General features: G+C 38.5%; 1 protein-coding gene across 1 annotated transcript in view; it reads left to right on the top strand.

The window, feature by feature from the left end:
- DNAH8 (dynein, axonemal, heavy chain 8) overlaps positions 1 to 27,153 on the top strand; it is a 555,032-nt gene that overhangs the window by 356,706 nt on the left and 171,173 nt on the right. The window contains 7 exon segments of the mRNA XM_006882162.1: positions 1,312 to 1,488; positions 3,068 to 3,235; positions 3,701 to 3,916; positions 15,249 to 15,386; positions 18,691 to 18,818; positions 19,859 to 20,030; positions 21,976 to 22,157. Of these exon segments, the coding sequence (XP_006882224.1) occupies positions 1,312 to 1,488; positions 3,068 to 3,235; positions 3,701 to 3,916; positions 15,249 to 15,386; positions 18,691 to 18,818; positions 19,859 to 20,030; positions 21,976 to 22,157 (1,181 nt within the window).

Genomic DNA, 27,153 nt, shown 5'->3' with positions numbered 1-27,153 from the left:
TTTCACAGCTGATAATGAGCTTCTCCAGCGGTTCTTTCCACATATGTAATCGATCTGATTCCTATGCATGCCATCAGGTGAAATCCACGTATATAATCTGCGTTTATGCCTCTTAAAAAATGTATTTGCTATGAATAAGTCATTGATTGTGCAAAATTCGATCATTCTCTCTCCAGCTCCATTTCTGTCACCGAGTCCATGTTTACCACCACCCATAGGTGGTACATATTACTCATGATTAAATGTACCAAAAAACCCTCCCCACAAAACCCAAAGAATTGAAAGTATAATTCATTGTAACTGAAATGTGTCATAGCCTAGAGACTCTCTCTCTCTATTCCATCAAAAGTGATATGGGGGGGGGGGTTTGTGCGGGGAGAAGGGTGCAACAATGAATGAATGGAATTCCAAAATCTCTGTAGATGTTAATTGAAATGAAAAATAAACAAACTAAAAAAAAAGTGATATATGCTGATCCTTACCTGGCACCCTACAGTGTCATGTTGTTTCACACTCACTCTGAGTCAGTTAAGAAGTCCATTTTCTTCATTCATTCATTGTTGATGGACCTTTTGACTGTTTCCATTTCCTTGCTATTGTAAATAATGCTGCTATGAACATAAGTGAAAATATCTCTGTGTCTCAGTTCTAATTTCCTTGGGGTCCATTCCTCGTATTGCAATAGCTGGGTCATAAGAGATTCCTATGATCACCTGTTTGAGTAAACAGCAAACTGCCTTCTACAATGGTTGTACCATTTTACAATCCCATCAGCAGTGCTTTAGAATTCCAATTTCCCAACATCCCCCACCACATTTATTGCTTGCTGTGTTGTTAAACTTTGCTACTGCTACTGGGGTGAGACAGTATCTCATTGGGGGCAAGGGAAAAAAGAAAAAGGGTAAAAAAAGGAGAAGGGTAAAAATCATTAGGATTACAAGATGTGATTGGGAGAGAAGGAGGGAATGGAAAAGATTCAATGGAGACTTGAGAGGATGATGTAACAAAACAATTATATGGTATAGACTCATGATTGTGAGAAAACAATGTAAATGAGGGATTGTATGGAAAACAATGTATATGAATGAAATAATATATATAAATGATTGTATGAAGACAAGCAAAATAAAAGATATTAAGAACTGACAACTTTAAAAACCAAAAACACTTTAAAATATAGATGACTTAAATGGAAACTAAATTTGCAGCTACTTATTTTGTGTTATATTGAATGTTAAATTATACGGATCTGTCAGTATTGCTTGAAAGGCTTCTGTTTGCTCTCATGTATATCTATCCTCAATTTAACAGGTATTAGCAGAAGTCACTATCAGTGCTCAGGCTTCAGCCAAAGTGAAAAATGAAGTACAGGAGGTGAAAGACAAAGCCCAAAAAATTGTGGATGAAATTGATTCTGAAAAAGTGAAAGCTGAGACCAAACTTGAGGCAGCTAAGCCGGCACTGGAGGAGGCAGAAGCAGCCTTGAATGTGAGTAGTGTTTCCATACATGAAATTGACTATGACCATTCTGTATACAGAAAGTGGAGCTGAAGTCAGTAGGATTAATAATCTTTGAGTCTGGAACCAGATATTTCCACTGAGTGTCCTTACTAAGTTTTTAATTTTTAAAAAGTCTTTTCTTCCTGTAAATTTATTCTTTTTGTTCCATAATTCAACCTTCCCCGAGAATTGAGAATTGAGAAATAAGGCTGGTGATTATTGGTTTAAAGCACAGCATGAAGGCTTTGGATTCTATGTAAAACTTTCTTGATTCCTCCATCCCCTACAGATTCTAATACACTCATTTATTAAAGTCCTCTTGGGGTTTCTGTGCTCTCAGGATGAAATCTAAGCCAGCATGCACAGCTGCGTTGGAGAGTAGTGGATCTACGTTTTCCTCTCATAACCATCCTTTCTTAGATAAATGATCTGTAGTAAATTTACTCACCTATTTTTGGATTTCCATGGGGTTTATAGCTCCCTACTGATCCTTGAGGGATGATCAGTGTAAGCTAAAACTGTTGAGTCCAAATTAGTTGGTACATCTAATGTACTCAAGAAATATCAATGCTGTTGCTGGCCTGGCTTCTTTCTGGCTATACCTTGAGCTTCCTCTCCTGACATCCTCCTCAAACATTCAAACACATTGAAGGTTTGTGGCTACATTGTGTTAAACACACTTATTAGCACCATTTTCCCAACAGCACATTCTCACTTTGTGTCTTTGTGTACCATCTTGGTAATTTTCATGATATTTCAAGCTTTTTATAATGTTATGCACACTTTAAGAGACCATAAAACCAAAAAAACCAACCCCCTTGCCATGAAATCGATTCCAATTCTTAACGACCCTCCACTAGGTTACCAATATTTATGCTAGGGCAGTACTTGTCTTTCTCCTTCAAAGCAGTTGATGGATTAGAATTGCCTGTCTTTTGATTTACAGCCTGACACATTATAGTCTAGTGCAAACATAACTTTCATAGACACTGTGTGATGGGGGAAAAGTTCGGTGAACGGCTCTATTACCATATTTGCTTTATTGCGGTGTGCTGGAATTGAAGCCACACTATCTCCAAAGGAGGTCTGTAGCCTGCTTGAGGCACACCTTTATAAATGTACCTCTTTTTTGAGAGAATGCATTTCCTAACCTTCGCTGAGTAATAAATGCCATTCTTCAAGACTTCACCAGCTCCAGAATGTTTTCCCTCCTGAGTCTCCTTTTGTTTTCCTATCACTCCTAGGCTTCAGTCACAGCAGGTTTCCTCTAGATAAGGGTAATTGTGTCTTTTCTGCCCTCTTCAGGAGACCTGGGGCATTGACAAAGGAATGTTGGTGATAATTTGAATTAGCTTTAAAGTTGTGAAGAAACTTAACAAACAGAAATGACAAAGTAACGGTAGACTTGTGCAAAAATTGTGAAATTTATGCCTTTGAGGAAGTAATATTAGAATTTGAGAGACACTAAATTTTCTGGTTTTACCTTAATTATTTGAAGTGTTAGATCTCCATCTGGTTAGCAATATTAATGAACTGTGATTATATTTATTCTGAACTCCAAATGCAGACTATCAAGCCAAATGATATTGCCACAGTTAGAAAGCTTGCAAAACCTCCACATCTTATTATGAGGATTATGGATTGTGTTCTGTTACTGTTTCAAAAGAAAATCGACCCTGTTACTATGGATCCAGAAAAACCCTGCTGCAAGCCATCCTGGGGAGAGTCATTGAAAGTAAGTTGAATCTATCTTTGTAATCCCTGTAACATGCATCAGGTGTCCCCAGCCAAGGACGGTCAATACAGCCCAGACAAGCTGACAGGTGATAATCAATTCTTGTGTATCAAAGAGCTTATTTTAAACTACCCCCCCAAATCTAAATAGGGACAGATTTTAAAACGGAATGGCTCCATTTTATGAAGTCTGTTCAGAACTGGTAGCCTAGGTTTGAAAAGGTGAGAGAGGAGCTGTGTGGCATTTAGAACTCTCTGGATATACACATATTTTTCTTCCTTACTCTTTCCCTAAAGAACAGAAGACAACATGCGGTTTAAAGATTTAAGGTGGCTGTTGTCATAGGCTTGATTTATATGTCCAGGGCAAAGCAATTGTTACTTCAATTTGGAAATACATACTAAGTCCAAGGAAGAAGGTATTTATTTTCTCTCCCAAGTCACAAGTTGTGGTGCTATTTTTCAGTTGATGAGTGCAACAGGATTTCTGTTCAGCCTTCAGCAGTTCCCCAAGGACACTATAAATGAGGAGACTGTTGAGTTACTACAGCCATATTTTAATATGGATGACTACTCTTTTGAAAATGGCAAAAAAGTCTGTGGGAATGTGGCTGGTCTGCTGTCCTGGACACTTGCTATGGTGACTTTTTATGGCATCAATAGGGAAGTGCTGCCTCTGAAGGTAAATTTTTTCCTTCTTTTCCACCTCTCCATAAACCAATATTGTTTTAAGTTTGTCTTATTTTTTTAAAAATCAGTCGTCATTGTTACTGCTATTGAAAGAAAGACAAAGCATGTAGATTAAGAAAGGTAGATGTTCTTGTTAACAATTTTTTCTGTACGTCTTCTCAGTACTTCTGATTCCTTCCAGAGCCCTAACATGGTCAGAGACAAGGAAACGAAAGCAACTCTTTCGCTTAAATAAGAAATTAACTAAATTGTGAAAAGATCTTCAAATTATCATAAGACACACTTGCCATTTCTTAGAACTTTGAATTTTGGATTAAGAGACTGAGTTTTATTAGTGTATTCCACACAGAACTTATAAAAATAGAATGTTTTCCATTTCAAAAGTTAAAAAATTTATGCATCTTAAAAGTGAACAATCAAAAGTTGTTTACAAAAGAAATCAGTGTTGTGAGCCTCTCATAGCCGTTAATGCTGGAAAATAATGGGGAAGCATATGCAGAGCTTTGAGAGGGAAATTGCTGTTGTTCAAGTACTCAATAACAAGAATTCAGGCTGTCCTTCATGCATGAGGGAATAGAAGGACATCTTCAAGGACACAGCAGAGGTATTGGGTAGTAAGCAGAGACATCTACACACACACACACACACACACACACACACACTCTCAGCTACTTGATCAGGCTGTCCTTCATGTCTGAGGAAACAGAAATACACTCTCTGAGATGCAAAAAATCATAAAATATACCTATCATTCCTGAATCCTTCTTGAATTGAAAAGAATTTTATATAGTTACATTGTGGAGTAGGAAATGGTGAAGAGGTGGAGAGAGGTTACCCTTTCTTTCATAATAAATCTACTAGAAATTAGCGCCTCTTTACCTGTGCTTTTAGAAAAAAAATACAATTAAAAATAAGACCATTTTAACAAAGGGAAAAAATGGAGAAAATAGCAGATAACAATGCTACTATAAATATGTATGTTACTGTGTTTTGTACCTCTGAATTTGAACCAACTCCTAGCTGACCCTTCAGCAAGTTTTCTTGAGGCAATAATCATTCGCGAGGAGATTGCTCATCTTTGTCCCACAGAGTAACTGGTAGATTTCAAACATGTGCCTTTGGGTTGCCGGTTCACCTCCTTACTACTAGGCTACCAGAGCTCCTGACTATAAATGTAGATAGAGCCAAGGGAAAGTATGTATGATATAGCACAGCTGTCTTTTAAAAAATAAAAAATTCTGATAAACAATGAAGATTTAATTGTAATAACGTTCCATGCAATAAGTCAAGTAGCATCAGCTTGTGTAAAACTTTTTGTGTGTTAAGTGGAAATTAGCAGATGAAAATATATTGTAATTTGTGATTATGGCATAAGCTGTTAATTTGTGACAGTTGGTGTAAATATGTTATTATAGTTGTTCAGTGCCATTAAGTTGGTTCTGACTCATAGTAACCCCATGGAACATAACTGTATATCCTCAACCATTTCTACATTTGAGACTATGGTTGTAGCCATTTGGTCAATCCACTTTGTTGAGAGTTTTTGTATTTTTCACTAATCCTCTACTCTATCAAGCAAGCATCGAGTTGGCGTGATGGCAAAGACTATGCCATGGACTGCCAAAGGAACAAACATCATTGGGCTTGGAGCAAGAACAACCAGGGAACTCCTTAGATGCAAGGATGGTGAAACGTGGGTATGTTGTCAGGAGGGGCCAGTCCTGGGAAAAGGACATGGGAAAGTTAGAGGGACACAGCAGAGAGAAGACCCTCAAGGAGATGGACTGACACAGTGACTGTGATGATGGGCACAGCGGAGGTCATGAGGATGGTACGGGATAGGGCAAGGTTGTCCATAGGATCCCTGTGGCTTTTAGTTGACTTGATGGTGCCTAATTAAGCCTGACACCAAGCCTAAGCAAACCTCACCTCATGCTGAGACTAACTGAATAACTCTGAGCCTAACTAAACCTGACATTGAGCCTTTCTAAGCCTGACTCTGATAGATCCTTCCTGATGTTGTTAGGCACCCTTGAATTGACTCTGGCTAATAGTGACCTCCTCTACACAATAAAATAAAAATACTGCCCCATCCTGTGCTGTCCTCACAATCACTGCTTTGTTTGAGCCCATTGTTTTGACCATTGTGCATTGTGTCAATCCATCTCCTGGAGTGTCTTCCTCTTTTTTTTTTACACAGAACAAGAAATTTTATTATCTCCAAGGCTGGTGTATAACAAAGAACAAGCTTACCCAGAGGAGGAGAAGAGAGGGAACTGTCAGATGCCAAGGCTGGACTTCTGGGCAGGCTTAACACCTTTCAAAAGCTGATAGTGTTAACTGTTCAGTCTTTTTTAAATGTACAGTTCTTCTTTTACATGACAAATTTCACCAATAGTTCTTATAATATGAAGTTCAATTAAGTCTTTCTCTTGTGAAATTAAAAGCCCAAAAATAACACCCAGAAATTTTCCCTTGTGTGTTAGGAATCATTCTTTGACTTTCACTGAACAGAGTAATGTCTAATCTTTTTCATTAAAAAAGTCTTAGGTTTTTACTTTTTAAAATGGTCTTCCTCTTTTTCATTAGCAAGCATAATATCCTTCTCCAGGAACTGGTTCCTCTTGATAACATGTCTAAAGTATGTAAGAAAAAGTCTCACAGTCCTTTCGTCAAGCCAGATTTGTTCTTCTTACAGTTCATAGCATATTCAGTAGTCTTCATCAATACCAAAACTAAAAAACATTCAGTCTTTAGTTTTCCTTGTTCATTGTCTAGTTTTCACATGGCTAGGAGGTTTTAAAAATACCATGGATTGGGTTAAGTACACCTTAGTCTTTAAAGGGTTATCTTTCCTTTTTTAACACTCTAAAGTACTTCTTTAACAGAAGATATGCATAATGTAATGCATGATTTCTTGACTGCTGCCTTTGTGGGCAATGACTTTGGGTCTAAGTAAAATAAAATCCTTGAAAACATCAATATTTTCTCTATCTATCATAATGTTACTTATTGATTCAATAGTGAGAATTACTTACTTTGTATTGTGGTCTTTGATAATTTGCTTTCTGTAAGCAAGGTTGACTGGGTGGATCATAACAAACTGTGGCTGACTCTGAGAAGGATGGGAATCCCAGAACACTTGATCGTGCTAATGAGAAACCTATACTTGGACCAAGAGGCAGTCATCAGAACAGAGCAAGGAAACACTGCATGGTTCAAAATTGGGAAAGTGTATGCCAGGGATGTGTTCTATCTCCATATCTTTTCAACCTGTATGTAGAACAGATTATCTGGGAGGCTGGACTCTATGAGGAGAAGTGTGGTGTCAGTATTGGTGGAAGATCTGTTAACAATCTGTGTTACGCAGATGACACAACCCTGCTTGCTGAAACTGAGGAAGACTTGAAATGCTTGCTGCAGGGTCAAGGACTGCAGCCTCCAGTATGGATTGAGGCTTAATGTCAAGAAGACAAAGATTCTCCCCACTGGACCAATTGGCAGCATCAGAATGGATGTTGAAGAGATTGAGATTGTTAACAACTTTAGTCTGCTTGGCTTCACAGTCAACACTCTTGGCACCAGTAGCCAGGAAATAAAAAAAAAAGTATTGCAATGGGAAAGTGTGCTGTTAAGGACCTCTGCAAAGTACTGAAGAGAAGTGGTGTCACTCTGGAGACTAAGGTGCGCCTGATACAGGCCAAGGTCTTTGCAATCACTTGTTATGCATCAGAGAGTTTGACAATGACTAGAAAGGATAGAAGGAGAATTGATGCCTTTGAGCTGTGGTGCTTGAGAAGAGTATTGAATGTACCATGGACTGCCAAGAAAACAAACAGATTCATCCTGGAGAGGGTTAAACTAGGCTACTCCTTGGAGACAAGGATTCTGGGGCTTCGTCTGACATATTTTGGACACGTTGTAAGGTGGGACCGGTCCTTGGAGAGGGACATCATGCTTGGTAGGGTGGAGGGACAGCGCAGGAGGGGAAGGTCCCCTATGAGGTGGATTGATTCAGTGACTGGGGTAGGCTGTTGTACAAATAGAGCAAGGGAACACTACAAGATAAGATTGGGTCAGATCTATTGTTCAGCTGGTTCAGGCCATATCCTTTCTTCGTACCTATTCATTCAATGTGCTGAACATATTATTCAAGAAGCTGGACGCTATGAAGAAGAATATGGTATCAGGATCAGAGGAAGATTCATCAATAACCTATGTTACGCAGTTGACACAACCTTGCTTGCTGAAAGTGAGGAGGGTTAAATGCTTGTGGAAGATCAAATAATAGAGCCTTTCAGTATGGATTATGTCTGATAATGTCAGGAGAACAGAAATTCTCACCACTGGATTGATAAGCAACATTATGATGTTGTTGTTGTTGTTGTTATGTGCCGTCGAGTCGTTTGCGACTCATAGTGACCCTATGTACAACAGCCCTAAACCGTGCTCTATCCTGTGCCAATTGCATCACCTCTGACACACCCATCCCGATTACCCCAGTCACCAAATCAATCCACCTCATAGAGGGTCTTCCCCTCCTGCGCTGTTCCTCCACCCTCCCAAGCATGATGTCCCTCTCCAAGGACCTGTCCTTCCTTATAACATATCCAAAGTATGTCAGACGAAGACCCGGAATCTTTGCCTCCAAGGAGTAGCCTGGTTTAACCCTCTCCAGGATGAATCTGTTTGTTTCCTTGGCAGTCCGTGGTACATTCAATACTCTTCTCCAGCACCACAGCTCAAAGGCATCAATTCTCCTTCTGTCCTCCCTAGTCATTGTCTAGCTCTCTGATGCATAACAAGTGATTGCAAAGACCATGGCCTGTATCAGGCGCACCTTAGTCTCCAGAGAGACACCATTGCTCTTCAGTACTTTGGAGAGGTCCCTAACAGCAGACTTTCCCGTCGTGATACGTTTTTTTATTTCCTGGCTGCTGGTGCCAAGAGTGTTGACCGTGGAGCCGAGCAAACTGAAGCTGTGAACAATCTCAATCTCTTCGCCATCCATCCTGATGCTACCAGTTGGTCCAGTGGTGAGAATCTTTGTCTTCTTGACATTGAGCCTCAATCCATACTGAAGGCTGCAGTCCTTGACCCTCTGCGGTAAGTGCATGAGGTCCTCCTCAGTTTCAGCAAGCAGGGTTGTGTCATCTGCATAACGCAGATTGTTAATAGATCTTCTACCAATCCTGATGCCACACTTTTCCTCATAGAGCCCAGCCTCTTGAATAATCTGCTCTGCATACAGGTTGCAAAGGTATGGAGGCAGGACATATCCCTGGCATACACCCTTCCCAATTTTGAACCATGTGGTGTTTCCCTGCTCTGTTCTGACAACTGCCTCTTGGTCCAAGTATAGGTTTCGCATTAGCATGATTAAATGTTCTGAGATTCCCATTCTTCTCAGAGTCAGTCACAGTTTGTTATCATCCACACAGTCAAACACCTTTGTATAATCAATGAAACACAGAGAGAAATTCTTCTGGTATTCCCTGCTTTCAGCTAGATAGAGAAAAGATGGAGACTGTCGTCAACTTCATCTTACTTGCATCCACAATCAACATCCTTGGTCTCAGCAGCAAGAGATCAGGAGACATATTGCATGGGGAAAGTGTGCAGTTAGGGACTTGTCCAAATTACTGAGGAGCAGTGATGTCCCTTTGAAGACTAAAGTGTGTGATTCACACCATTGTCTTTTCAATCTGAGAGCTGGAAAATGAATTAGGATGGCAGAAGAAGAATTTATGCCACTTATCTGTGGTGTTGGAGAATAATAGTGAAAATCCCATAGGACTGCCAAAAGAACAAGCATATATGTCTTAGAGAAGGTGCAGCCAGAGTGCTCCTTGGAGGAAAAAGTCATAAAGCTTCATATGGACATACTCTGGGCATATTGGTAAGAGAGGCTATTCCTCGGACAGTGACATCATTCTCGGAAAGGTTGAGTTTTGACAAAGGAAAAGAAGACCCTCCATCAGATTAATTGACACAGTGACTGTAGCAATGGGCTCCAGTGGGTCAGAGATTGTCAGGATGGCACAAGATAAGATTGGGTCAGATCTGTTGTTCAGCAGGAAATTGTTAGTCACACTTGACTCAATGGCATCTAACAACAACAACATACAATTTGAAAAAGTATGATGAAAGAATGCAACCTTGACACACACATTTCCTGATTTTAAACTATGCTGGGTCCCCATTTTCTGTTTGGTTGACTGCCTCTTGATCTGTGTACACAAGTTCTGCAGGAGCACAATTAAGTGTTCTGGAATTCTCATTCTTTGCAATGTTATTAATAATATGTTGTGATCCACCCAGTTGAGCGCCTTTGTATATTCAATTAAAATAAAAACCAAATAGATAAAGCATCCTTCTTGTAGTCTCTGCGTTCAGCCAAGATCTATCTGCCACCAGCACTGATACCCGTTATTCCATGCTTTCTTCTGAATCTGTTTGAATTTCTGGTAATTCAACAGAATGTACTACGGCAACTGTTTTTCATTATCTTCAGCAAAAGTTTACTTGAGTATTACATGAATGACATTTTCCAATAAATTCTACATTTTTGTTTGATCCTCTTTTAAAAGAATGTCATATATTGATCTGTTTATGTTGATTATCATCATAGACCAATGAGTGTTTCTAGCATTGCATCCATTCTGTCAATCTCAAGAGATTTGTTTCTTGCCAGTGCCTTCAGGGCAGCTCAAGGAACTCTGGTGATGTAGTCCATAGAGGATTGACCTGCCAACCCAAAGTCTGAGCCTCTCTGGCAATTTGAATCCACCAGTTGCCTCTGTTGGAGAACGCTGGGCAATCTCCTCCATGCACTTTAGCCTCAGAAACCTAATGAAGGGTCAGCTCTGATTTGGTTCTGACTCAGTGTCAATGAGGTGAGTCAATATAGCTTGGACTTCTTCCTTAAGAACCTCAGACTCATGAATATAAACTACCTCTTAACATGGTTGGACATCAACCAATTATTTTTGGCTCAGTAACTCTGTATTCTTTCCATTTTCTTTTAAAGTCTCTCTTAAACATAGAGACTGCTTAATGAGTGTGCAACCTGTGCACACATGGCCCTATGCTAAGGGCCTATGCCTGGATTAATGTTCTGCTGTTATTCTCTTAAAGTCTTCATAATTTTTAAACAAGTGACTTGTATTATGTATCACACATTCTGTCATATATGAGAAGAGAAATATGTTGTTACACTGTTCTAAAAGCTAATAGTCTGAATTCAGGGAATCAGCGTTGTTAGTCACTTCTGTCCTGAGGCAGAAATTGTTCATGCCTCTCTTCTACATCTGACAACAGCCAATGATCCCTGATGTTCCTTAACTTATAGATCACTTAGATCTCTGGTTCTGTTTTCATATGGTTTTCTTTGGACATCATTCTGCACCATTCAGAATTCATCGGTTTAGAACCTACCCTATAGCAATATGACCTTGTTAATTGTTATTATCCTAAAAAACTCTTATTTCAAAACAAAGTCATATTCATAGGTATTAGTGATTAGAATTTCAACCTCTTGTACGGAAGACACAAATCAGCACAAAATAGGGTCTCTTATTTTCCTTTTGCACTGTTGTTATTGTTGTGTTGTTATGTGTCGTCGAGTAGCTTGCAACTCATAGCGACCCTATGTTTGTTCTCTTAGCAGTCCATGGCACCTTCAGCACTCTTCTCCAACACCAAAGCTCAAAAGCATCAATTCTCCTTCTATACTCCTTGGTCATTGTCCAACTCTCTGATGCATAACAAGTGATTGCAAAGACCATGGCCTGTACTAGACGCACCTTTGTCTCCAGAGACACACCGTTGCTCTTGCGTACTTTAGAGAGGTCCCTAACAGCAGACTTTCCCATGGCAATATGTCTTTTAATTTACTGGCTGCTGGTGCCAAGAGCGTTAGCAAATTATGTAACATAGTCATAAATTAATAAATACATAAAGATGTATATAAATAAATATGTATTGATTTTATACAATATTATTAATGTAATATCTTGAACTTTTGTCAGTATAAACAAATATATTAGTTCCAGTATTTTAGAAATGAGTATCAAAATATCTTGTATACTAAGCTAAAAGAAAACATTGCTTACATTCTAAAAAGCAAAACTTACTGGAATCTCATTTCCTGATTTTAATGCGGTAAAATTGTAAAGTTTGTATATTTGTTTTAAACCAGAAAACTCCATTTAGGAAATTATGTAAATAATCTAGGTATCAAAAATTTTGTGATGTGGCCAAAATAATATGATTATGTACATATGAGCACACATACATGCATAATGTGATGAAAGAGAAATAGAACTAAGAAAAATAACATTAAGTATTACGGATGAGAAGAGCAAGATAATTAATGAGTAAATCTAAGAAATAGTATTGTGCAAAAGATAGGTCCCTAAAAAAATCTAATCAAGAAGAAAACAAACAAACAAAAAGAGTGAAAATAGATTCTCCATTTAATCCATATAGTCACAGGTATGCAGATTTTTTAAAATGAAAATAAAAATTTGTATTCTCTACATAAATACATTAGGAAATCTATATGAAATTTCCAAAATTCAGGGGAAAGGTTCTAAATTCATATAAATCAAATACTGAGAAATAAAATGAGAAAATTATCAAATAACTATTCCAGAAGGTTCTGGGGCTTGTATGTCTAATATTTTAAACTTATAAGATGCAATGTGAGAGAAAGATGGCCAATCTCTTCTCATACAGTTAATGGCCTCTGAAAACCTGCTGGAAGGTTAGCTATAGTTGGTTCCAATTTAATGGTAAACAGCAACAACAACATAAGACACAAGTAATTACCATGCTGGAAGGCTCAGAAAAATTGGAAACTATTGTCCTAGTATTGGATGGTAAACACACAACACAGACATACACAAATATTACACACCCACTAGATTTGTCATAGCATCAGTTATAGTAATTAATAATGAGGGGGAAAACTAATGTCTAAAAGTAAAATATGATCCATCTAAGTAATGGGTATCACAATGTTTATGAAAAATATTTACATATATGGTATTATAATGAAATGTACAAAGAGTCAGACGAAGGAGCCAAACTCAGAATTTTTTCTTTTTTTTTTTTTAGATTATAGTGAAAGTTTATAAAGATTTTGGATTCCCATTTATTCATTGTTGTACATTTTCCTCACTGTCCCCTTGCCGCCACCCCTAGTTCACTTCTTCCTTTGGAAAAAAGTTCTTTCATTGTTATACAGTCCCCTTGACCCTCAACCACTTAACTATGCAACTCTTATTCTGGACTCTAGTCATGCCAATAATACCTAATCATACATTCCTTTTATACAGTTCTCTCCCTTGTCTGCAGCGTTTCTTAAGCTGAAGGAACTGAAGAACAAATTCAAGCCTCGAGTTGCAATACTTAAGGATACTTTGGTCAGAATATTAAATGATCCAGGAAGCATTAAAAGAAGATAGAAGTAGTATACAAAGGCACTGTACCAAAAAGAAATTGGCTGACACAGAAGAATTTGATGAAACAACGTATAAGCAAGAGCTTATGGTGATGAAGGAAGAAGTTCAAACTACTCTGAAGGAATTGGCAAAAACTAAGGTCTCAGGAATTGATACCAATTGACATATTTTAACAAACAGACACTATCCTGAATGCACTCACCAAGTTGTGCCAAGAAACCTGGAGGACAAACACTTGGCCAACTGATTGGAAGAAATCTGTATTTGTTCCCATTCCAAAAGAAGGTGACCCGGCAGAGTATGGAAATTATTGAACAGTATCACTGATAACATGTGCAAGCTGGAACAGCACATCAACAGAAAATTGCCAGAAGTGCAGGCTCAGTTTAAAAGAGGTTGTGGTTCTAGTACTATTATAGATAATGTTAGATGGGTCTTGGCTGAAAGCAGGGAGTACCAGAGGAATGTCTATCTGTATTTCATTGATTTTGCAAAGGCATTTGACTGTGTGGATCACAACAAACTGTGGCTAACTCTGAGAAGAATGGAAATCCCAGAACACTTGATTGTGCTTATATGAAACCTATACTTGGACTCAGAGGCAGTCATCAGAACAGAGCAAGGAAACAGTGCATAGTTCAAAATCAGGAAAGGTGTATGCCAGAGATGTATCCCATCTCCATATATTTTCAATCTATATGTGGAAACAGATAATTTAGGAGGTTGGGCTCTATGAGGAGAAATGTGGCACTAATACTGGAGGAAGAAGACTCAAAAACAATCTGTGTTTTGCAGATGACACAACCTTGCTTGCTGAAACTGAGGAGGACCTGAAGTGCTTACTGCAGCCTTCAGTACAGACTAAAGCTCAAGAAAACAAAAACAAAAATTTTCACCACTGGACCGATTGGCAGCATCATGGTAGATGATGAAGAGATTGAGTTTGTTAACAGCTTTAGTTTGCTTGATTCCACAGTCAACACTCTTGGTACCAGCAGCCAGGAAATTAAAAGATGAACTGCATTGGGAAATTCTGCTATCAGGGACTTCTCCAGAGTACTGAAGAGCAACGATGTCAGTCTGGATACTAAGGTGCACCTGATCCAGGCCATGGCCTTCACAATTACGTGCTGCACTTCAGAAAGCTGGACAATGACTAGAGATGATAGAATGAAAATTGATGCCTTTGAGCTGTGGTGCTGGTGAAAAATATAGACTATATCATGGACTGCTAAGAGAACAAACAAGTTTGTCTGGAGAGGTTGAAACCAGTCTGCTCCTTGGAGGCAAGGATTCTGAAGCTCCATCTGACATACTTTGGTCATGTTGCAAGGAGGAACCAGTCCTTGGAGAAGGACATTATGCTTTGGAGGGAGGAGGGACAGCACAAGAGAGGAAGACGCTCAATGAGACGGATTGACTCAGTAACTGGGGAAATGGCAGTAGGTCTGTCAAGGAAAATAAGGTTGACTCAGGATAGAGCAGGTTTCAGAGCTATTGTACATAGGGTCACTATGAGTCACAGATGACTTGATGGCACATAATGCACACAAAGTACATTGAAATATTAAAAAATAAAAACACTGGTTAACACTTAGCAAAAACTCACAGGTTATTTCTGAGTTACATCGTGGGCCATTTTCCCTTCTTTATATCCATTTCAATAGGTCAAAATTCAGATCTGTTCTTCATACGGTTGCTATGAGTTATAGTCAACTTGATGACACCTAACAACAGCAATATTCATTGCTGTCTTCTTCATAGTTTCTATTGAACATGTAGCATATTCATAATTAAATTTACATGAATGTTTATTGACACAGTTCTTTTCTCTTCTAACCACTTCTTTTTGTTAAGGCTAACCTGGCAAAGCAAGAGGGCCGCTTAGCAGTCGCTAATGCTGAGTTAGGGAAGGCGCAGGCACTGCTGGACGAGAAGCAAGCCGAGCTGGATAAAGTACAGGCAAAATTTGATTCGGCAATGAATGAGAAAATGGTGAGATTGAATATGTGAAACCATCAAATAATGAACTTCTATAGAAGTATGTGTTGTATTTAGGAACTAAACAGACATTCTTGGTGAAATTATAGACCTGAGCCTTATTGTACTACCTATAACTGCCTGTTCTGACCCTGGACACTTCAAAATGCATTCTTGTGTTTTCTAATATTTAAGTGTTTATAAAAGTAAGCTATGACAATGCAACTCGATGGCACATAACAGCAACAACCACATGACAACGTAAAGGCTACTGGGTTTAGAGTTTTAAAATGGGATTTGATATCTAGCTCAGTTATTTATTTAGTGTGTCATTTAGGAAAAGTGACTTCATCTATAAAGTGGGGAGTCAGTAATATATCAGTTTGTGTTCTGTGGTGACTTATGTGTTACTGTTACTGGAAGCTAAGCCACCTGTATTTCACGTATTTACTGGGTCTCTCATAGTGCGTAGATTTTAGTGGAACTTGTAGACAATGACAGTGGTGATCCACTTCTGGAATAATTGGCCCATGAAAACTTCTGTGAAAAGTTTTCATAAAAGTCTGACATTCTCTTGGGGAGCTCTGGTGGCCTAGTGTCAAGAAGCTGCACTGTAATCCCAGAGGCGCACAGTTCGAACCCACCAGATGCACTGCCGGGAAAGGAGGGACAATCTCCTCCTGTACCATTCAGATCCGATTTGACGGTATACACACACACACACACACACACACACACACACATAAAATAATAAAAATTTTTTTTTTAAAAAAAAGTCTGACATTCTCTAAATAGATGAGACCCTCAAGTTGAAAGGTGCCCAAAATAAGGTAAGGGTTGGGGGAAATACAAGTAAGGGAGAGCTGCTTCAGTAAAATAGAATCTGCCTTAATGACGTGGGTTGAGTAAAGCTTTCAAGGCCTCCATTTGCTAACATGACATGACTGAAAAGGAAAAGAAACAGCTGCAAATGCCCTCTAGTAAATGGAACATGGAAGTATTATGGGTCTAGGAAAATTGGAAATGGTAAAAAAATGAAATGGAACATATCAAGATTGATATCCTAGGTGTTGATGAGCTGAACTAGATCGGTATTGTCCAATCTCATTTGGATAATCATGTGGTCTACTATACTAGGAATGAGCCCTGGTGGCCTAATGGTGAGAAGCGAAGGCTGCAATCCCAAAGGCATGCAGTTCAAATCCACCAGCTGCTGCATGGGAGAAGGATGGACAGTCTCCTCCCATTCAATTAACTGCCCCTGAAAACCTATTGGAAGGTCATCTGTGAGTCAGTTTCAACTTGATGGGACACAACAACTGTGCTAGGATTGATAAATTGAAGAGGAATGACTAAGTTCATCATCAAAAAGAACATTTCAATATCTATCCTGAAGTAGATAGAAATGATACTTATACAAGGAAGACCTGTTAATATGACCATCATAGATTGAATCATATCTCCGGCCCTCACCACCAAAATACAAATACCATGTGTAACAACCAACCCACATTATTGGAAAATGTAATAATTGGTTCTTGTAAACTTATTTGAAATGATTCTCATGCATGTCTGCCTTTGAGTTTTCTGGGAATAAATGCTTTTTAGATTATAAACAACTCAGAATTACCATCAAATCTAATATTTAAATGCACTGATAAAATGTGCAAATTATGCGGTAATCCCCTATGAAAGGATAAGCCAAAAAGCTGTAAAAAGATTAAGGGTGGGATGCACTATCCCTTAATACCATCACAGACCTGAATGGTGGAAGGGAAGTTTCCCAAGCGGGGCCTATAAAGCCTTTGTCACTAGAGAGACAAGTGAGCCAGAGTAGGGACCTTCTGCTGGGTTTGCAGAGGCAGTAAATCACAAAGGAGGAGATTGCCCATCCTTTTCCAGTGGAGCAGCTGGTGGATTTGAACCACCTGCCTTTGGGATTGCAGCACAGTTTACCACTAGGCCACCCCTTTGTGTAATCTCTGTTATAGCTATTGTTGCTATTGTGTACTGTCGAGACAGAACTAACTCATAGCTGAACTTCCCTTGGGTTTTCAGAGGCAAAAATTGCATGGGAGGAGATTGCCCATCTTTCTCCTGAGGAGCAGTGGTGGATTTGTCAACAATATTTTGTTGTTAATATGCTAGCGAGTCTGAACCCACTCATGGGTGACCCTCCAGTGGGTTTTCAGAAGCAGTGAATCACACAGGAGGAGATTGCCCATTTTTCTCTTATGGAGCTGCTGGTGAATTTGAACCAGATTCCTTTGTGTTGGAAGTGAAACTCCTTATCACTAAAGCTGCCTTAAAAAAAGAGGCTGTAAACAGTGGTACAGGTAGTCAGTATTCAATAACTGGCTCCTAGTGAAGAGGCTAGGTTTATGTGTTTGCTTATCTCTGTGGTTTAACTACTCCCACCACTGCAGATTGATTTCAAGCTGTCAGTGTAGTCATAGAATGCAAAGTTGGAAACAGATGCACAAGAGAATACTTTATGTAGTATTTTCACCATGCAAATTTAATAGGTTTAAAGATACCCAAGGGTAGACAAAACCAAAAAAACCTTACCACGAAGTCAAACTCATAGCAACCATATCGGACAGAGCAGAAGTGCCGTATAGAGGAACTAAGGAATAGTTATGAAAACAGAGAGCTGCCTCTTTCTCTTGCACAACTGGTGTGTTCTGCATAGAGACCTTTTGTTTAGCAGGCTAATGTAACCACTGTGCCACGAAGTTCATTCTCAAGGGCATAGATAATAGTAAAGATTTTCAAAGTGATGAGTTCTGAATTTTTATTTCCTTTAAAAATAGAGTATGTTTAAGTTTACATATACAATTTTAAATAACGCCTATGTGTAAGAACCAACCCACATTTTCAGAAAATGTAATGGTTGATCTTATAAACGTACTTGAAATGACTCTCATGTACAACCACTTGAAAGTTTTCTGGGAATAAATGCTTTTGAGCCTGCAAAGAACTCAGGATTACTATTAAATATAATATTTAAAGTGATGAATTTTAAAGGTGTGATTCTGTTTTTTTCTTTTTTTTGTTTGATTCTCTTTTGAGAAACAACTTAAGAAATGTAGTGTAATTTATGTTATATGGATTATCTCATACAATTGTTTTTCCTGAAATTTCATAAGGCAAAATAATTACATTATGATATGAGTTTATAACAGTTTCACTCCTTCTATTTTTAAATTTATTTTGAAAATTCAGCTAGCTTTAGGGTATTTTTATGTGTGAGTGTAAATAGTTCCTTGATTAAGCATTCAAGAAAGCTCTCTGAGACATTATCACTTTATGAATGTAGGATTTGCTTAATGATGCTGACATGTGCCGGAAAAAGATGCAGGCAGCTTCCACTCTCATCGATGGGCTGAGCGGAGAAAAGGTTCGATGGACTCAGCAGAGTAAAGAGTTCAAAGCACAGATTAATAGGTACAAATCTTAGTCCTTTTTAGAGTGTATTAGTTCTCCTCCTTAGTCATCACTCCAAATGCCAATCTCTTTGAGACATTCAAACTGGGTTTATGAAGCTGTAGCTCTTTCTCCCACAGAGAGATGGTTTCGAACTGCCAGAAAAGCTTGGCCTTTTGGCTAGCAGCACAGCACTCTGTGGACAGAAAATCCATTACCATCATGACGTGCTTTTTCCTTCATGCCCATCTCTGAATCCCATCATCTAAGAAAGTGCTTACACCTAAGAAAACACTTAAAGCTTAAATCACACACTCGGTAAAACAGCAAATGAATGGATTTTCTAGAAACATTTTTTCAAATCTCCTTTTGGGTTCAACATTGTGGCTTTCCAGTATGAGGGTGTTTCTGAAATTGTTTCACTTTGTCGTAGCAATTTAAATACTTATTCCCATTCTTTACTGTTCATGTCAATGATTTTAAGTACCACAGACCAAAGGCTCATTCTGAATACAGGGGTATCTTGTGCTGATGTTTGTTGATTTTCTCAGAATATTTAAAGAGAGGGAAACAGAAGAGTAGGAAAATGATCAAAGAGTAGGAAAATGATAAAAAAGGGATATATTTAGTCTTATTGGATGTTGCTTCACTGTGTGGTTAATAAGCTAATCAAGACTTTAATTTTTCTAATTAACACATAATAGACACTTTAATAGCACAATTTAAACACTTTTTTTTAAATACTAGTGCTGAATCTCAACAGGGCTGATATAACCATGAATGGGCAGAGGATACATTTAGGCATTAATAGCTTTCTTCATAGGCCCCTGACCTGCCCCAAATATACCTACTCCATCTGGCCTCGCTTTTTTGTTTTAAGTCTTTGCATCTCTGGTTACAAAGCATTATTAATCAGACAGCAAACAAAGATTTCTTCTGGTAACCAAACAAAAATAGTATTGCACTGTGACTTTTCAAACAGCATAGTAGAATAATATAAAAAATATATCTGAAAACTCACTTTGGGGAGGGGGTCTTGTCTATTTTTTTTTCCTTAACAGACTTGTAGGAGATATTCTGCTGTGCACTGGATTCCTTTCCTACCTGGGTCCTTTCAATCAGATATTTAGGAATCTTCTGCTTAAAGATCAATGGGAGATGGAACTGAGATCTAGGAGGATTCCTTTCACTGAAAACTTGAATATTATTTCAATGTTGGTGGATCCTCCAACAGTAAGTTTTAGCTTAATAACATAAGCAAGTTAATAGCTTTAGTAATGTCTCAGTATTGCATTTGGAACATCCACTGTCAGGGACCTTTCCAAATTACTGAGGAGCAGTGATGTCATTTAGAAGACTAAGGTGCACTTGTTCTAGGTTATAGTCTTTTTTGCTATGCATCTGAGAACTGGACAGGGAATAAAGATGACAAAAGAAGAAATGGTGCCTTTGAGATGTGGTGTTGGAGAAGAGCACTGAATATCTCATGGGCTGCCAAAAAACAAACTGGTATGTCTTGGAACAACTACAGCCTGAATGCTCCTTGGAGGCAAGGATGTCAAAGCTCCATCTTATATACTTTGGGCATGTTGTTGTTATTAGGTGCTGTCAAGTTGAGTATGACTCATATTGACCCTATGAACAACAGATCTGAATCCTGTCCTGTCTTGGGTCATTCTCACCATCTCTGATACATGTTTTTTAGGAGGGGCTATTCCTTGGAAAGGGATATCATGCTTGTACAGACGAACATCATGCTTGGGAAAATGCTTTCTTTGTTCCTCCCTTACTCTCCCAGAAAGGAGAGAAAACAGAAAAGGAGAATTTTCTTTGTGGTCTGCAGGTTCTTTTATATTTTCAAAGTAAAACTGATCATCCTGTTGTGGACTGAAAGCACACTCTTGAGCTGTGGGCTTGCTGTTACTGAGCTCTTTGTGTACACCAGTCCTGTGACACTGGACTCTCTTCAAATGTTTTCGGCAAATGTAGGCCTTGCCTAGGTCAGAAGTGTCCATATTAACCTGTTTATGATCATTGGCTGTCTCTTTTAATATCCAATAAAATAGTGCTATCTGTTGCATTATGTTGAACAGCATAATGTTTCAGTATTACTGTGTGACAGTCACTATGCTCCCCTTCCTTGTGGAGCATTGGGTGGCATCACCTATTTTCAGTATATCTTACAGAACTCATGTAGTTAATAAATGCTTCCCAGGCAATTTGTATTCATGAGCTGCTTGCCTGATTTGTAAATAAGCTCCCCACTTGCTATTTCCTTAGGGATGCCAAGGTATTAATTTCACGTTATCTGTACTTAACAGTTAAAATGCAGTCTTTTCCAACTCAAACAATGTTGAATCTTTCCCTTATAGGGAAATAGATTTTGTGTGGGAGATGCGCTGGACCCTGGCGAAGCAAAGTAGGCAGGGTATTCTTTATTAATTATGGCCTTTGGAGGTCCTAGAGGTAATTTAATGGAGGTAAGGGCTTGTTGGCTCCTTGGATAGGAGGTAATTTTATTGACTATGTGGAGGGAAGTTGGCAACCCCACTGTCAATTTGGAGGAGGAAACATTCACAAAAATTTCGTTATATTGATGATCTCCTGCCAATGTAATTCTCATTTAATCTAATTTCTCTGCCTTTAGTTCTACATTCATCTTTTATCCCATAGAAGCAGAGCCAAAGGGCAGGGATGGATGTTTTAGGGCTTGTTCCTGAGAGTATATCTTATTCTCCAACATCTCATTATAATCATTACTTCACTACATGCAACCAATCTGGATCCCTTCACCCACTCAGTCCCACCACATTTTAAACCTTCCTGTTCTCTAAATGCCCAGCAACCAACATCTCTAAATCAGGTTCAATATGCATTGCTTTGTAACGTTCCCTCCTAAGTGTGAAAGTTCAATGCAAAGAGCTACTTAACTCCAGTCTTGGGTTATTAAGAAAAGGATTCATTAGATCACAGACTTTTTTTTCCAAGTTAATGTTAATTTAGTTCACTTTTATTAGTTTTATTCCACCTCACCCCAGGTACAAGGTCCCATTTATGTAACTTCAACAGAAAATTTAAAAACATCCAATTTTTATATTATTTTTATTTGTAATACTTTTAATTATTCGAGAAAGCATTCTTGTTCTTTCAGTGGCCCTCTTGATTTCTTCTTATTCAGATTGGTGAGTGGGGGCTGCAGGGATTACCAGGTGATGACCTCTCCATTCAAAATGGGATTATTGTGACAAAGGCCACCAGGTACCCACTCCTGATAGACCCGCAGACTCAAGGCAAAACTTGGATTAAATCAAAGGAAAAAGAAAATGATTTGCAGGTATGTACCAGTTGGTGCATGGAAAAGTAATATTAAAATCATGAAATCTCCCCCAAATTTCAATTGAATCTGTCAGTCGTAAAGTTGTCATCTCTACGATAAATGCTTTCTAATTTACATATTTGAGTTTCCAAACAGCAAATTGGCACAAAAGCTCTGATTAATTTTTCTGTTTAGTACTCCCTCTTGCTTTTCTCCTTCCTTTCTTTGGCTCCACTGCTTTTGCCAATTTAGATGTGCCTTTTGTTCTGGAACATGGGCATGGGGTTATAGGAAAACAACAACAGAATTTCATCTTGCCGTTGTTCAAGTCATTTGCACCAATGTAGCATAGACCTTTGATATTACATAGCATACTTGTCCAGTTATTGGAGTTTAAGTCTTATAAGGTGAAGTAGAGTGTCACACAGTAGCCTCAACAGTGGACTTGAAGCATTCTTGTCACTTATACTAGTGACTCAGCTTTTTATTCTTTTGTCATAAGGTCTCTGTGAGTCACAGTGAACTCGATGACATCTAACAACAACAATGTATTAATTTGATGTGTTTACTATATAGTTTCCTGGCTTCCATCTTGAAGATATCCTTGAGGATGCAGATAAATAAAGTAGGATTCCAACCTCCTGGCTCATGGAGATTGTTCTACCATTGATATTTACCACTGAAATATACTATTTCTGTTTCTATTAATTTACCAGCTGCACTGCAATCCCAAAGACATATGGTTCTAACCCACCAGCTGTTGCCAGTGGGAGAAGAATAGGCAATCTCTTCTCATGTGATTTACTTCCTCTGAAAACCCACTGGAGGGTCAGCTGTGGGTTGTTTGCAACTCAGTGGTGTACAATAACACCACCACTCACTGTTTCCTATCTACTCCTCTCAGAGTTTTAAGCATTGTGCCCCTGTGTTTTTGCTTATGCTATTTCTACTAACAAGAATCCCTCTTCCATTTTACTAGCCAGCCAATTTATATTCCTTATTAAAATCTCAACTATTTCTTCAAAATCCCCATTCAGTACTATCTGCATCATGACTTTCAAGTGTCTTGTTGAAGTCCATCCTAAAGGCTCCCAGTGTCCAGTGTCTTGTTTGTGTTGTGGGCTTGAATTCTGTCTTGAGTTTTTATTCTTTGCACATTTACCTTTATCTCTACTGCCCCATAAACTTCTTGTGGATTGAAATGATAGTTGTAGTCATCTTTTTGTTTCTTTATTTACACAGTCCTTGATTTAAAGTAGGAATTCAATGATTTAATTAGTTTAGATGAATAAAGTCATGTGGTTGTCTTGATAAGTATAGAAGAAGAATTTAGTAAAATTAAATACCTACTAATGATACTTCCATACCTTTTCAATCTGTCTGCAGAACAGATTATTCGGGGGGCTGGGCTATATGAGCAGGAATATAGCATTGGGATTGGAGAAGATTCATGAACAACTTACATTATGCAGATAGCACAACCTTGCTTGCTGAAACGGAGGAAGACCTGAAGCGGTTGGTGCAGAAAGTCAAGGACTGTAGTCTTCAATATGTACTAAAGTATAACATAAAGAAGACAAAAATTCTCACCACTGAGACAAATTGGTAGCACCATGATAATTTTAGAAAAGATTGAAGTTGTTAACAATCAGTTTGCTGGGCTACACAATCAACACTCTTGGCACCAGCAGTCAGGAAATCAGAAGACAGATTGCATTAGGTAAATCTGCTGTCAGATAACTTTCCAGATTACTGAGAAATAATGATGTCAGTCTAGCGACTAAGGTGTGCCTGATACAGACCACGGTCTTTATAATTACTTGCTATGCATCAGAAAGCTGGATAATGATTAAGAATAACAAAAAAAGAATTGCCTTTGAGTTGTGGTGCTGGAGATGAGTCTTGAACATAAATTGGACTACCAAGAAAACAAATAGGTCTGTTCTGGAGAGAGTGAAACCAAGTTTCTCCTTGGAGGCTAAAATTTTGAAGTTCTGTCTCACATACTTTGGGCACGTGGCCAGGAGGGACCAGTCCTTGGAGAAGGACATCATGCTCAGAAAGGTGGAGGGACAACACAGGAAAGGAAGACTCCGAATGAGATGGATTGATGCAGTAACTGGGGCTATGTAGGTCGCTGTGTCTGAGTCAGTAAAACTGGTTTAGAACAGGCATGCTTGAGAGTTGTTGTACATAGGGTTGCTATGAATTGCAGGAAATTCTACAGCACATAACAACCACAAAAACAACTCATGATAAAATTTCTAGCAATTATTATGACAGGAGACATTTCCTTCATCAGATAAAAATGATTTAAAAACATTAACAGCAAACAAGAGAAGGAAATAAAAAGCATCTGGATATGCAGATGATATGACACACAGAAAACTCCAAGGTCTCAATAAAAAAACTTAGAACTAGTGGACCAGTTTAGTTGGATTGCAAGATACAAGATCAATTAAAAAAAAAACACAACAACAACAACAAAAAAAAGCAACAAACCAGTGGGATTTCTTTGCAGTAACAAAGAGAACTCGGAGAAGGAAACCAAGAAAGCAATATCATTTATAGTAGTCAACCACAAATTGAGATACTTGGGAATGAACCTAACTAAAGACACAAAAGACCTGTACAAAGAAAACTACAGAACATTTCTGCAAGATACAATAAAAGACTTAAAGAAATAGGAAAACTTCCCCTGTTCATAGATAGGAAGACTCAAGATCATGAAAATGACAGTCTTATCAAAAGCAATCTATATGTTCAGTACCATCCCAATGCAGATACCATACTCATTTTTCAAGGAGATTGAAAGGGGAAACTGTCAAATTTATTTGGAGAGGAAAGAGATCAAGAATAAGCAAAGAACTTCTGAAAAACAAAAATGAAGGGGGAGACATAGCACTCCCTGACCTCAAAACTTGCTACACGACAGTAGTAAAGAAAAGAGCATGGTACTGGTACCATGAAAGGCACATAGACCAATGGAACAGAACTGAGAACCCAGAAATGGACCCATCTGTCTGGTCAGCTGGTATTCGACAAGGAAATAAAACCTTTCAAATGGGAAAATGAAGACCTCTTCAACAAATGGTGCTGGCAAGACTGGACTGCTACCTGCAGAGAGATGAAACAGGATCCACATCTCACACCACACTAAAAAATTAACTCAAGGTAGATCTAAGACCTGAGAGGAAAACCCCAAACCACAATGCTCATCAGAGACAAACTGGCACCAGGTTTAGAAGGCTTAGCCTGTGGTACAAAGAGACTGCCAAATAGAGCCCAAAATGCACAGTTTGGAGAGGATAAAATTGACGGGTGGACTTTCTAAAGATGTAATCTCTGCTCATCAAAAACTTTTTCCATTAGGATGAAAAGAAAGCATAACCACTGACAAACATTTGGCAACAGCACCTTAGACAAGGGTCCCATAACATGTTTACAGAATACACCTGGACTTTCAGAAGAAAAAGACTGATAACACAATTACAAAACTGTCAAAACATGGAAAGACCTTTCACAGAGGAAGACATTCAGGTGGCCAACAGACACATGAAATGCTCAAAATCACTGGCAATAAGAGAGATGCAAATCAAAACCACAATGAGATACCATCTTACCCAGTAACTGTGGCAAATTGTAGTAGGGCAGCAAGCAATAAATGTTGGAGAGAAAGTGGAGATGTGGGAACTCTCAAACATTGTTGGAAGGATTGTAAAACGGTGCAACCTCTCTGGAAGAATATTTGACATTTCCTCAAAAAGCTGAACATAGAAACTCCATATGACCCAGCTATTCCACGACTAGGAATATTCCCCAAGGAGATTAGAACTGAGACACAAATGGAGATTTGTACACCAATGTTCATAGCAGCTTTATTCACCATTGCAAGAATATGGAACCAGTCCAAATGTCCAACCACAACCAAATGGATTGAGAAATTGTGGTACATTCACACAATGCAATACTATGCAGCACTCAGGAGCAACGATTTAAAAAAATACCACTTAACTTGGGAGAGGCTGGAGAGTATCATGCCAAGTGAACTAACTCAGTCTCATAAGGACAAATACTACATAAGACCATTATTGTAAAAATAGATAAGTATTAAAACATGTACGGGAAATAGAATAACTTTTAAAACATGTAAGGGTATCGCAGAAGGGTGAGGATAGATAGTGGCGAAACCACAAGGGTTGCACAGTTTGGTGGATGGAGTGTGTGGGGGGGGGGAACGTAGAAAATAGGAAGGATCTGGGTGAAAAGACAGGATAATGATGGGTAAGGTCCAATGGTGATTAATTTTATAAAACATAATTCATGAGTGATTGTGTGAAACACAATGTGAATGAAGAATAGTGTGAAACACAATGCATATGAACTTTATAAGCAAACCAATAATTTAAAAACGCTTACAGAAATCTATAAAGGGAAAGAAATAAAAGGTCTGTAAGGATTAGAGTGACCCTAAAAAAACCATAACTGCCAACGAGGCAGATATATGCACACCCATGTTTATTGCGGCTCTGTTTACAATAGCAAAGAGTTGGAAACAACCTAAGTGCCCATCAACAAACGAATGAATAGAGAAGCTGTGGTATATTCACACAATGGAATACTATGCTGCATTGAAAAACAAGGAACTCATGCCATATTATTCAAAATGGGTGACCCTGGAGGACATTGTGCTGAGTGAAATATTTCATTCACAAAAGGACAAATACTGCAGTTAGAATCCACCAGATGCTCTGCCGGGGAAGGAGGGACAATCTCCTCCTGTACCAGTCAGATCCGATTTGACAGTACACGCACATAAAAGAATTTAAAAAAAATTATAAAAAAAAAAGACAAATATTACATAGTGCCACTGTTATAGAACAGGACTGACATCAGGGTTGGGGTGAGACTGAGAGAGATGGGATAAATTATCTATACTGCATTGAAACAGATGAGGGAAGAGAACTGTTTAAAAGTAATATGTGAAGAGAGCTCTGGTGGCCTAGTGGTAAGGAGCTGCAACTACAATCCCAGAGGCGT

Source organism: Elephantulus edwardii, unplaced genomic scaffold (genome assembly GCF_000299155.1).
Source record: "Elephantulus edwardii isolate Elephantulus edwardi_28Jun2011 unplaced genomic scaffold, EleEdw1.0 scaffold00017, whole genome shotgun sequence".
NCBI classification, from domain to species: domain Eukaryota; kingdom Metazoa; phylum Chordata; class Mammalia; order Macroscelidea; family Macroscelididae; genus Elephantulus; species Elephantulus edwardii.
Note: the sequence above shows the minus strand (reverse complement) of the source record. Positions and strands in the feature narration are given on the sequence as shown.